This window comes from Hibiscus syriacus, unplaced genomic scaffold (genome assembly GCF_006381635.1).
Source record: "Hibiscus syriacus cultivar Baekdansim isolate YM2019G1 unplaced genomic scaffold, ASM638163v2 tig00110458_pilon, whole genome shotgun sequence".
Taxonomy (NCBI): Eukaryota; Viridiplantae; Streptophyta; class Magnoliopsida; order Malvales; family Malvaceae; genus Hibiscus; species Hibiscus syriacus.
Genome location: NW_024062745.1, coordinates 2,581,513 through 2,595,140, shown reverse-complemented (window position 1 = coordinate 2,595,140; position 13,628 = coordinate 2,581,513). Strand labels below are relative to the sequence as shown.

Sequence of the window (13,628 nt, the reverse complement as noted above, 5' to 3'; positions counted from 1 at the left end):
AACATAATGCAACATTTGAGGTCCCTTTGATGTACCTCATGATCCTCTTTACTGTATTCCAATGCCCTTTGCCTGGATTCGCCATGTACCGATTAACCACTCCCACTGCTTGTGCAATGTCTAGTCTTGTACATATCATAACGAACATTAAACTTCCCATTGCTGATGCATACAGTACTCGAGACATCTTCGTCCTCTCTTCTTCACTGCTAGGACTCATACTAGAGGATAATTTGAAGTTAATATGAAGAGGGATAGAAATTGGCTTACAATCTTGCATGTTGAATCGTGACAAGATCTTCTTCAAGTAATTCTTTTGTGAAAGCCAAATCTTCCTATTACTTCTGTCAGTGAATTTGCATCCCTAGAATCTGTTTGTTGATCTCAAGTCCTTCATTTCAAATTCCCTAGCAAGTGTGCCTTCAATTATTTAATATGATCTTTGTTGGGTCCTGCAACCAATATATCATCCACATACAACAACAATATAACAAAATCATTATCACTAAACCTCTTGAAATAAACACAAGGGTCTGCATTAAGTCTGTTGTATCCAAGGCACATAATGAATGAATCAAATCTCTTGTACCAACACCTTGGCGCCTGCTTTAGACTGTACATAGATTTGTTCAACCTGCAAACCAAGTTTTTATTTTCTTTTTCTTTAAAACCTTCAGGCTGGAGCATGTAAATTTCTTGTTTAAGATTTCCATGAAGAAAAACTGTTTTAACATCTAGCTGCTCTAGATGTAAGTTTAATGTAGCACACATTGCCAAAACTACTCGAAATGTTGTTAGTCGAACCATAGAAGAAAATATTTCATTGAATCAATACCTTCTTTTTGAGCATATCCTTTTACCATCAGTCTTAAACGATACCTCTCCACTTAATCGTCACTATTTCGCTTGATTTTGAAGACCCATTTGTTACCGATTGGCTTGCTTCCTTGTGGTAGTGGCACAAAGTCCCATGTATTATTTTTATGAAGGGCTTCAATTTCTTCTTGCATCGCCATCATCCACAGTGAAGCATCTGAGCTGTTTATTGCCTCATGGTATGTTGATGGCTCACCGTCCTCTGTTAAAAGGCGGTATTCAATATTTCCTTCTATAACATAAACTGAGTGCCAATTGTGACGTCTTCTCACACGATCTGATTGATGAGTTGTTGGAGATTTAGAACTCTGTGGTTATTGTTTATCATATACTGGTTCTGCTTCAGAAGAATCTCCTTGTTCAACCTCATTTTCCACATGTATTTGTGTAGTCTCTGACTTTTCAACGCTATCATCGTATTCTTTTCTTTTTGGCTTATCTTCTACAAAGATAACATCCCTGCTGATGATCACTTTGCGGGCAGTGGGATCCCACAAACGATACCCCTTTACACCATCAACATACCCCAAGAATTTGTATTTCTTGGATTTTGGATCCAACTTTGAAATTTCTTGGGAGTTGTACATCACGTACACAATACTTCCAAATACATGGAGGTTTGATTAATCAACTGGTTTACCAGTCCACATCTCTATTGGTGTCTTCAGCTCTATTGCAGTTGATGGAGCTAACACAGTATTGATTGCTTCTGCCCATTATCTACAAGATAACATCCCTGCTGATGATCACTTTGCGGGCAGTGGGATCCCACAAACGATACACCCCTTTACACCATCACATACCCCAAGAATTTGTATTTCTTGGATTTTTGGATCCAACTTTGAAATTTCTTGGGAGTTGTACATCACGTACACAATACTTCCAAATACATGGAGGTTTGATTAATCACTGGTTTACCAGTCCACATCTCTATTGGTGTCTTCAGCCTATTGCAGTTGATGGAGCTAAGGCAGTATTGATTGCTTCTGCCCAAAATGATTTTTCTAGGCCTGCAGCTCTCAACATTGCTCTTATTCTTTCTAACAAGGTTATGTTCATCCGCTCTGCGACTCCATTTTATTGAGGAGTGTTCTCCACTGTGAACTGTCTTTTGATGTATTTTTTCCTGCAAAAGTCATCAAATTCTTCACTTGTGCATTCTCCTCCATTATCTGTTCTGAAACACTTTATCTTATTTCCAGAATCAAGTTCCACCCTCGCCTTGAAGTTTTGAAAGTTGAAAACACATCTGATTCTTTCTTAATAGGGTACACCCAACATCCTGAAGTAGTCATCAATAAATGAGATAAAGTATTTTTATCCACCTAGGGATGTAACTGGTGCTTGCCATACGTCAGAATGAACCAATTCTAGAACACTTTTGCCTCTAGAATTTGACGTGTTGAATTTCAACCGGTGCTGCTTACTTGTTATGCAATGTTCACACAAAAGTAAGTGATACCTTCGTTAAGCCTGGAATTAACTTTTGCTCCACAAGGACTTTCATTCCTTATTCTGACATGTGTCCAAGTTTCTGATGCCATTGCATTGCAGAATCTGAACTACATGAGGCAACAGAGGCTTCTGCTTCTAGCAAAGTCTCTCCCTTCAGTATGTACACAAGTTTGATGCTATCTTTTCACCTTTCATCACCATAAGCGCTCCACGAAACACCTTCATGATTCCTTTCCATGTTTCAATCTTGCTTGCATTATTATCCAACAATCCATAGGATAATAAATTTTTCTTCAATCCTTTCACGTGCCGCACATCTTGAATAACTTTAATTGTTCCATCATACATCTTTAATTTGATGGTTCCCACGCCAACGATCTCTAAGGCATGATCATTGCAACTATACACAGATCCTCCTGAGACATGTTCATAATGATGAAACCATTCTCTTCTTGAGGTCATGTGATATGTTGCTCTCGAATCAATAAGCCATATATATGTAAATCTTTTTCTGCCTTCCACGGTGGTTGACGCTTCACAACATAGAGTATCTCCATCATCTGAAGTGTTTGCGGTATTGCCTTGTGGATTAGAGTTTTTATTTAGACTCAAACAATCCTTCTTCAAGTGACCATTCTTTCCACAGTTGTAGCACTTTAAATTCTTTTAGCTTATTGACTTCGATCTACCATGTTTGTGACTGCTTCTTTGGCCATGTTCTGTTGATCTTCCTCTCATCGTTGTCAACGCTTCTGCTTGTTGTAGATTTACTTGTCTGTCTTCCTTGTTCTTGCGTCGATTTTCTTCTTGTAAAATAGTAGCTGCAACATCATCGAATACTAGACTGGTGACATTACTGTTTGTCAAGTTGATGATGAGTTGATCATACGAATCAGGTAGACTTTGAAGTAGAAGTTCAACACGTTCTTGTTCTCCTATTGTACATTTTAAGGATGTAAGCTGAGAAAATAAAGTGTTCAGCATGTTTAAGTGCTTCGTCACTGAAGTAGATTATGGCATCCGGAGAGTGTACAATTTCCTCTTAAGGAAAATTTTATTGTGCAGCGATGTGGCCTCGTACAATTTGGTGAGATGATCTCATATCTCCTTAGATGTCTTCTTCTCCTTGATGCTTGACAATACTTCATCTGCTAATTCTATATGAAAGTTTGTCATTGTATTCCCGTCCATTTCAATCAATTTGTTGTCATCTGTGAAATCTACTGGCCTTTCACTGATAGCTGCTTGACAACCGTCTTTCCTCAGGATGACCTTCATTTTCAATTTCCACAATGAGAAATTTCTCCCATTGAACTTTTCAATATCAAATTTCGTTGCCATAGGTTCTATTACGGATAGCTCCCACTATTTCACTATCGTGAATAGTTCTCTGGAACCTTCAAAGAACGAGTAATATCTTTTTACTTTCTTATGTTGGAGGATCCACCTTTTGGTGGCAACCACAAAGACAATAAGTAGATATTACACATTCTAATATGGCTCTGATGCCAATTGTTGCGGTATACGGCTATTGGATAAAGCAAAATCGCAACTGATAATTTGAGAAAATAAAAATGAAGATAAAGAAGACACAAATTTTATGTGGAAAACCCTAAATAATATAGGGTAAAACCACGGGCAAAGGTAGAAGAATTTCACTATGAGAAAATAGGAATTACAACTTCTCTCGATCTAACAAGGAGAAAACAATGACAATTCTCTTGATAAAAAGGAGAAACACTCTCAAGAAACTCTCTAAATTCTCTAGTATTGGGAGAAAGCTAGAATGATTTGAGATGGTTTGAAGCTAATGGGTTAGGGTATTTATTTGAAGCTTAAGGACTAATCTTGTAAATACCTTAAAGTTTAGAAACTAAATTTAGTAATTATCCCTTATTATTTCCACTTTTTGACAAAAATAATCGCCCCATTTGCTGCCCAAATTAGCCGCCTGGAGGCTATGACTTTTCAACAAAATGGTTGATTATATTTTCATGGCTATATAGATTATAGCAAGATATATGATATCTTGTGTATGAATCAAATAACTCTGAGATTAACAAGAGCTCGATATTAAAATCAAAGAATGATTTATTATTTGAAAATATATATATCCTTATTAGATTAAGAAAATTGATCGAATATTATCAATAAAGATAAATCTAGATGTTCAACAAGATATTAAAACAGAAATATTGTCATCGTGACAAAAAAATGTGTGACACTAGGACATAAAATCTTAATTTGTTGACATACTCATTATTATAAGTAACAAAAAAAAGGTAAAAATGTACTAAAAATATGTAAAATCCAAGATTTGACATGAAATATGAGGTTGATGATATGATTCAACTCTTTTTTAGGGTCTCATATTGAAAAATCACACGTGGTAAGAGAAATTTGATAAAGTTGTTTCCAGCTTACCTAGAACTTCAACGAATAGAGTTAACAATTCAATGACTTAGTAGATAATCTACCCTCATTATTATCGTTTAAAGCAATATCGAATAAGTTATACACCTGCATTAAATCACTTGCGTCTTCCTTAGAAGCCGGAATTTGATTATTTTGTCTAAATCATATACTGAAACTTAAACATTATCAATTATTTAAAACAATCTATTTAATCATTTGAGAATGCTTGTAGAAATGTTTTGGCTCAAAATTTTGTTTGAAATCTAAAAGTATTTTAGACATTTCGTATTCAGTAAAAAATACCACGTTTAAAACGTGATTATTAATTTAAACCAAGAAATTGGAAAAACAACGCTTTTACATTGAAAAAATTCGTTTGAAGAAGCATTCCCAAACGAAGCAGGGAAACTTCGATTTATCTGGTGCGGAAGCTTCAGGTGTTGTTAATTAAAATTCATTTATGAGAAGTTATTGATTAAAAAATTGTGAAATTTAATTCATGATTCGATGATTGATTTTAATATAAAGTATCTAAACTCTTTTGAATAGGTTACTTTGGACGCCTTAGTAACTTAATTTCTTCTTTCAATTTTTTTTTAAAATCATACGTAATATAACATTAAATTTTTATGTATTAGTCATTCATCGATAAAAGTTAACAACTATGCTGATGTGTATTGTTACTATTATTGTTGTTATTGTTATGTTAATAATTTAGTGACAAATTTTAATGATTTTATTCTACCAATAAAGTGGTGGCATCTGTCATCACCTTATTGGAATAAAATCAATAAAGATTTCACAAGTAAATGCAGCAGAGTTCTATCCCAGTTCTCTTTGAAGAGGAGCCAGACAATTAGTCACGTTAATATAGCGGTTATTGTTTTAACAGCGGGTGATAAAAAAAAACATAGCATAAGATATGATTTTGAAATAAATAATTGAGTGACTAAAACAGAAATAAGGTAATAGATGAGTGACTAATTAGATAGTTTACCCTTATAATTTCTAATCTCACCTGTACATCACTTTGGGTTCTCATGTTGTTTCCCCTCTTCAGTGCAATTTGTGATCAACTAATAACTAATTAGGCAAATTTAATCATCAATCTGATCTAACCATACCCTCGCCAACTAAATCCCCAAATAGTTATTCCTATTCACTGCCGCCACTCTCTACGGCCGTCGCCGCCACTAGCTTCTTCCCCGTTAACCCATCACCGTTTTCCTCACCCGCCGCCGCCGCCTCCGCCGCCGCTTCCTATTTCTATTCTGCCAATTACTTTCATTACCAAAACAGCCTCGTCGGTAGGCAAATTAACCATGTGGGGATGGTGGAGATTCGGGAAATGGACGGTCCTGATTATGTTCCTTCACATCATTGCTATTTTGATTTTCACCAAAGGCTTTCTCTTAACCCGAACTGAACTTCCGCATTCCAGCCGCTGCTCCGATATTTCTCAATCTCCTTGCCATTCTTCTTCTTCTTCCTCTTGTTGGACAAAGCCTGCAGTTGACCGTCTCATCATCATCATTCTCGATGCGCTGCGATTTGATTTCGTTGCTCCAAGTTCTGTTTTTGAGCAGAAACAACCTTGGATGGATAGACTGAAAGTGTTACAGAGGATGGCTTTAGAGAATCCTTCTTCAGCTAAAATTTTTAAAGCTATTGCTGACCCACCAACTACCAGTTTACAACGTTTGAAGGTTGCTTTGCTTTTCGTTTTACAAGTTTTCAAAGTTGTTCTTTGATGAAAATAGCTATTAATGGTTTTGTTTTTATTGATGTTTTCAGGGATTGACAACAGGGGCACTCCCTACTTTTATTGATGTTGGGAATAGCTTTGGTGCTCCTGCCATTGTTGAAGACAATTTCATTAAGCAGGTTTATTTGATCATTACTCCTTTTGCTCCATAAAAAAAATGGTTTTAAATAGAAAATCCAATACTAGTAATTTCATTTTAGAATTAAAAGTTAGAACCATATTCTTTCTAAAGAGAGAATTTGAGAGAATTTGTGATTTTCCTTTGACATATAGAATATTATGTTGGACTAGTGTGGCATTTTTGTTTCAATATATATGTATATATACACTTGTTTTTGCCTTTTAGGAAGTAAAATCTAAGTAGCAAAAGTAAGCACCAAAAAAAATGCTTAATGTTTATTGGTGTTCTTTTTATTTTTGTTGGACTAGTGTAACATTTGTTTGCATTTGTTTATGTTCTTTTTATTTTATTATTCCAGTTGATTCAAAATGGGAAGAGAGTGGTGATGATGGGAGACGATACATGGACACAGTTGTTTCCTAATCATTTTAACAAATCTTATCCATACCCTTCTTTTAATGTTAAGGATCTTGACACGGTATGCCATGTTTTAACTGTAATTCATTGGAAGACATTATCGCTGTATCTAAATGGCTGTGATATATGATGCCAATTTTGTTTTGTTCAGGTAGATAATGGATGCATTGAACACCTACTTCCATCATTACATCAACAAGATTGGGATGTCCTTATTGCACATTTTCTTGGAGTGGTATGACTAACATTGTTTATTTTGAGATGAGAAAGTTCTCATAATTGTTTGGTTAGTGAACTATTCAGGGTTATTTCTTTTGGAACCTGAAGCTGAATTTGAGCTTTATTATTATTATTATTTTTGATAAGACAAGCTTCATTATTTGATGTTGTAGTAGTTATTAGTAATTCTTGTTGTGGGGGGGGGGTTATTTCCTCTTCCTTGATGCCTCATCACCTAGGTGTTATGCTTTTGCTATTGAAATCTGATTTTATGTTAAAATCGGGTTATACCTAGGAAAAGAAAACCTTTCTAAACTAAGTCCTTTTACCTTGTTTAGTGTACATGTACCTATTGATATGTTCTCATTATGTGCTACAAATTTTAGTTTAGCCGTACTGATTTAAAGCAATTGTGGATGCTTCATTTGCTTCTAAAATCACCTGAAGTTTGTAAGATTTTGTATCCATTATTAGTGGATATGTTGCAAATTTGGTATTTACGAGCTTCTTTTTGGTCAGGATCATGCAGGCCATATCTATGGTGTTGATTCCACTCCAATGATCGAAAAATTGGAGCAGTACAATGCAGTGTTAGAGGTAATCTGTTGAAGCAATACAATTACTCGTTGCTTCCAAATGGTTTAGCATCTTTAGCGTTCTGCTTCCATGGATTCTCCATCTTTAGCTTTTTTTTTCTTTCTTTTTTAAAAGTACAGTCCTAACCAAACCTCCCTGTCTCACAAAAACTCCAATTGAGAACTTATTTTGCAATCTGTGACATGCTTGTTTCAGTTTTCTATGGACTTGGCATGGAAAATATCTTGTAGAAACTCGTTTTGCATTTACTTCTTATCCTTCTGTTGCTTCCCAAGAGTTCATTTAGCTTTTATGTCTCTTCCTGACTGCTTGTCTGATTCAGAAAGTGATTGAAGAACTCCAGAACCAATCTGGATCTGGCAAGTTACATGAGAATAGCTTACTTATTGTAATGGGTGACCATGGACAAACCTTAAATGGGGATCATGGAGGAGGAAGTCCTGAGGAGGTCTGATGCTCATATTCTGATCTACGACATGGGAATTTATTTATTTATTTGGCATTTTAGTGAATTATTTGTTTCTTCCTGTAGGTTGAAACATCAATATTTGCCATGAGTTTTAAAGATTTGCCTTCTCTGCCATCTGAATTTGTTTCTTCATCTTGTGAGGTAGACTTGGCATTTCCTCTCTCTTCCATTATATGTTGGTTGCTTCTAGGAGGAGTAGAGATGTTTGCTCTCCTAGGCTGCTTTTGTGTGCCTTGTTGATAACAGTAGAGAAAGGGAAGGAAAAAAGGCATAATACATTAACATTAGAGACCACTTTAGCTGCAATTTTTTATCAGGTGACTTGATTATAATTTTTTGTTAGGGTTCTGTCTACCATGTCATTTATTAGGGGACAAAACTTTGTCAGATGGTAACAAGTTTATAAAGTTGACCATTTATTTAGCATTTTCAAGAGCCAGATTGTTTTCTTATTGTTCTTCCTTTTGTTTCAGCCTAGCAAGAATATATGTATCAGCTCTATCCCCCAGGTTGGAATGGTCTTTTACTATTTGTAGTCTCTGATCACTTCCCTTTGATTGTTTTCATCTATAAAACAAGTTTTAAGTCATATCACTTCTTGCAGCTTGATTTTGCAGTAACGGTGTCATCACTTCTTGGGGTCCCCTTTCCATTTGGAAGGTGCCGCATAACAATTACATTTTTCCATGTTATGAATATATTAATCACTAGTTTTTTTCTTTGGACTTATTTTGAAGTCATTTTATTTTGCTACTAAATAAATGATGCATGTTAGTTGCATTGGGGAGTTGGGAGTGAGAAATACTATTTAAATGGCTCTTGGGATTGACCCCTAAAAGGCAAGGTGTTTTTCTGTCTGCTGTTTTCCTCTGCCATATTATCTTTATTGGCATCTCGAGTGTTTGCCAGATACATCTCTGATTTTTAATTTATAATTTCCAGTTGGCCAATTAACTAAAGTCAAAATTTCAACTGAAAATTTCAGGGAAAAGCTGTGAGTCTGCTACTCATCCAATTATAACAATTATGGCAAATGATTTTTGTTTCTTTTTTATTTGGAGGCAGTTGCCTTATTTGTTTCCCCTTCACAGCCTAGGGCTTCTACCACTGCACTGGACAGTGGCTTTGAATAGGAATGAAAGCAGCCTCTAGTGAGACAAACATCTTTGTACCATGAAGCTGCCTCTCACCACAACTTCCCCCACCCTCCCCGGGGGCCCCAAGAGATAGTTGTTGATAGTGACTGTTTATGTAATTTAGACTTTATGATTTTCGAGAGGTGTGACGTATCTGTATGTTTAAATCCACGTCTTATTTTTTGGTTTATATTTTACTGACTTTAAGTTTGTCCTCTGCATCAAATAGTGTTCTTTTCACTTTTCATAGTCCCATAAAAAATGCCATGCTAACTCTTCTTTTTTCAGCATTGGGCGTGTTAATCCCGAGTTATATGCTTTAACTGTTGGTACATGGAACTTGGATGACAATAAAACATGGAACAACCAGGATGAAACAAAGTTGGAAGAATGGTTGCGAAATTATGTTAATGTCCTCTGCGCCAATTCATGGCAGGTATTATTTTTCTTTGATCTTGGTTCCTGGCTTGAAGGTATCAACCACATGAGCAGGGAGGGAACTGGGATTAGACAGTGTGAGGGTTCAATTTGTCTAACTTCAAAGTTAACAGGGACCTAATAAGTATTTAATCCCAAAATTTGGGGGACAATCAGTAATCAAACTAGCAGGGACAAATTTTCCATTAGACAATTTTTTTTTTTTGGGGGGGGGTGACAGGGCCCCTCCCACTCCTTTGGTGGTTCCGTCACTGCACATGAGAACTTTGTCGACTGTATTTTTCCTTTAAAAATATACCAAGTAGGATAGTTTATCACTTATGCATTGCCTGGTAAGAGAACATGAGCTAGCAGTAAGAAAGGGATTAGATAAGACTTAGCTGTAGGTATAGCAAGGTATATTATTTGTTAGAAACACCCTCTTGCTCACTATCCTTTTCCTCTCTCGTACTAATTCTTTTAATATAGGTGAAAAGATACATTGATGTCTATTCAGCTTCATCAGTTATCGGATTTTCCTCTGAGGACTTATTCCACATATCTGATTTATACGCTAAAGCAGAAGAGAATTGGTTGAATTTATCTTTGTACAAGAATGAAAGTTCCAACACATCATTGCCAATTCTTAAAAGGCAAATAGTTGCCTATTTTGAGTTTCTTTCTTATGTTGCTGAGTTGGCTCGCTCCAAGTGGACTGAGTTTAATTTAAAGATGATGGGAACTGGTATTGGGATTATGTTATTATCTTTATATTGTCATATCCTTGCCATTAAGAAGCTGAATAAGTCCTATGGTGTCTCTCTTCTGTTATCGAGAGATCCTGGAATTTCCTTTGGATTAATGCTTGCTTCCTTTACGACACTGATGCATGCATTGAGTCTGCTATCAAATAGTTATATTTGTAAGTTCTTGAACCTGGTATTTGGTTATCATGTGCGAGCATCTTTTAATCACTGTTGCTGACTTTCCCACTATCTTTTTCTTACTTGATATCAGTGAAAGAAGGGAAAGTTGCAAATTTCCTCTTGGCCACTACCGGCATCGTGACATTACGTTTTTCTTTCATGAAGAACAAGATGCTACTTGAAGTGAGTATTGATCTCCTTGAGTTTAAATACATCCCCCCCTCCCCCGCTAAAAGAGAATTGGACCCTCTTTTACCTGTGTTGTAAATCTGTGATAAATTAATTTAATTAAATTGCTTTTTATGCTTATAATTTTTTTTTGAATGTATGCCAGGCAGCTACATTTCTTCTTTTGACATTCATTTTTAGGATTGCTATTGACGTTGGTCTATATAAGCAAGCTGCCACTTCTCAGTTCATGAGTGCATCCTCTTCATGGATGCCTGGTATTTCTATAAGTGAATCGCTGCGGACATATATGGCTGAAATTGTGCCAATTCTTGCATTGATTATTTTAGGATACTATCTATACAAGGCCATTTCTAACTACTGTTGGGGAATTGCAAAGTGTGTTACCATGGGAACAATTTTAAGCTATTTGCTCATAGCATTGCATTGGATTTCTGAAAGCAACATATTGGATCTTGCCCATTTTCTTAAAGGATATGGAAAAAATTACATCCCTCGGACAATTTATGGTATTGGACTTGGTCAGCTGTTACTGTTGGCGATTGTTCCACTGTTCAGGAAGGAGGAAATGTCAAATTACAAAGGAAACTTGTTTGTTAAAATGATATCTATTTTATCTGCGTGTAGTTCAACAGTTATTATTCTCCAAGGGAAACAAGGTGCCTTGGTTGTGTTAGGATCCTTGTTAGCAGGTGCTTTTTCCCTATAGCACATTTGAGATTGATTTCCTTTTTCTTGCCAGGCTATAGAGTTATATTATCAGATTCTTGATTTTAATGATCTTTGAACCTATGGTGATGACTTATATGTTGCAGGTTATTGCATGATGAGGCTTCAGGGCATAGAACAACATACTGTCCGTGGAGGTGCAGGAATTTCAATTTTTAATCCTCTTCCTATTGTGCAGTGGAGTCTTTTAGCTCTGTGTCTGTTTTTTGCAACTGGCCACTGGTAAGATGCATGCATATAATTCATTATATTGAATCATGCACGTGGCAGTCAACATGTTTGGTATCGATGCTCTTGGTTTAATTAATTAGCTAATTTTGTTATGCTAGGTAGATCCTTCTATGTGTGGTCTGTTTTGTTCTTCTAATGCTACTCTTACTGTCGTAGAAGGTGTATCCATATAAAGAACTTTACAGTTTTAACTAGAAGATGTAACTGTTTCTGAATCTGCTATAAATTTTTCTTCAGGTGTGCTTTTGATGGCCTCCGATATGGTGCTGCATTTATTGGGTAAGTCTTTGGTATGTGTGTGAACTTTTGCATCTTCTATTCCAAATTAACCGGCCAAAAGAAGTAACTTTTGCATTTATCTTTCTTGATCACAGAAAATAATTAGTGACTTTTTTTCCCTTAATTTAAAAAAATTAATAAAATTTCCAGCTATTTATTGTTTATTGACCCAACAGAGGTTGACCTGATGTTCAGGTTTGATGACTTTGTTCTTGCACCGCAAGCTATCCTTCTTACAATTGATACATTTGGATTTTCTCGCATTCTTCCTATATTTGGACTGCCTCTTTTTGTTGCATTCTCATCCCTGTCCAATCAGACTGAGGATGGAAGTCTCTTCTCTATAAAGTTATTTTGGGTAAGTCTTTTTAATGAGGATGTCTATTTTCCTATGACGTGGACTACTTAATAATAGTTATAGTTTATCATCCTATCTCGTGAACTTAAATCTGATATGTATTTTCTGATCTGTTATAAAGGTTCTTTTTAGTATGATTATTTTCAATTTAAATGTATACTTTCTTAACGACAAGATATGCTAATGATGGTTCATCGTCGCTTTAGATATTTATGGTGTATGGACTCATTACAGCTACTACAGCCACCGCTACTATAGTATGTGTCGCCATCCAAAGGAGGCATCTAATGGTACAGTGGCCTTTACATGGTAACATCATATTTGTTTGATATGAATCTCAACAGCATGAAAATCTGCCTTTTCTTTGCTTTGCAGGTGTGGGGATTATTTGCTCCCAAGTTTGTTTTCGATGTGGTGGGACTTATCCTTACTGATATCCTCATTTTTGGGGCATCCATTTACTATTTTTAATGGTGTTAAAAATTGTGTTGGAATCGCAAGGATTGTTAGGCGATCAGATTGTTGAATTGAGGAGGCTTTGGTAGATTCTTTTAGCAGACAAATAATGAGTGGATGACATGAAATATTGATCAAAACTATGCCAAATCAAAAATTTTGCAGGATAGCATTTGTAGTGTTAAACATTGAAAATTTTACTTGATCTGTCTTCTGTTTTTATCCCTTCATGCCTTTCTCTTTAGTTTTTCCCCCTTTTTCAAGAAGGCTTCTAACGTTTTATTTGAGGATAAAAAAATATATCCATTTTGGAGCGTTGATATTTTGTAGATTGATGATGTAATTTGTCAACTTTATAAGTGGGTTAAGAATCCACCATTAATCTTAGGTAAGGAAGTTTCCATTTGGATGGCCTGGTTAAAGGTTCATGTATTGTAGGGTGAAGTCTTTTGGCAAGTTTCCATCCAGGCAAATTCAGGCTGGATTTGCAGAAAGATTATGTTGTGAAGAGAAGAAGTTGCTCAATTGGTGTGCAAAATGAAAGACTTTCTTGGCGTAAGGTAATCTGTTCAT

General features: G+C 35.7%; 1 protein-coding gene across 1 annotated transcript; it reads left to right on the top strand.

Moving 5' to 3' along the window:
- Positions 1–5,840: 5,840 nt before the first annotated feature.
- On the top strand, positions 5,841–13,280 carry LOC120126623 (GPI ethanolamine phosphate transferase 3-like). Its single transcript, XM_039144772.1, has 18 exons — positions 5,841–6,452; positions 6,541–6,630; positions 6,991–7,110; positions 7,201–7,284; positions 7,788–7,865; positions 8,188–8,313; positions 8,398–8,475; positions 8,808–8,843; positions 8,939–8,994; positions 9,759–9,906; positions 10,377–10,809; positions 10,905–10,996; positions 11,148–11,694; positions 11,818–11,953; positions 12,200–12,241; positions 12,437–12,599; positions 12,806–12,889; positions 12,975–13,280. The coding sequence occupies exons 1-18, from the start codon at positions 6,069–6,071 to the stop codon at positions 13,068–13,070; spliced, it is 2,793 nt and encodes a 930-aa protein (XP_039000703.1). The 5' UTR covers positions 5,841–6,068; the 3' UTR covers positions 13,071–13,280.
- The last annotated feature ends 348 nt before the right edge of the window (positions 13,281–13,628 follow it).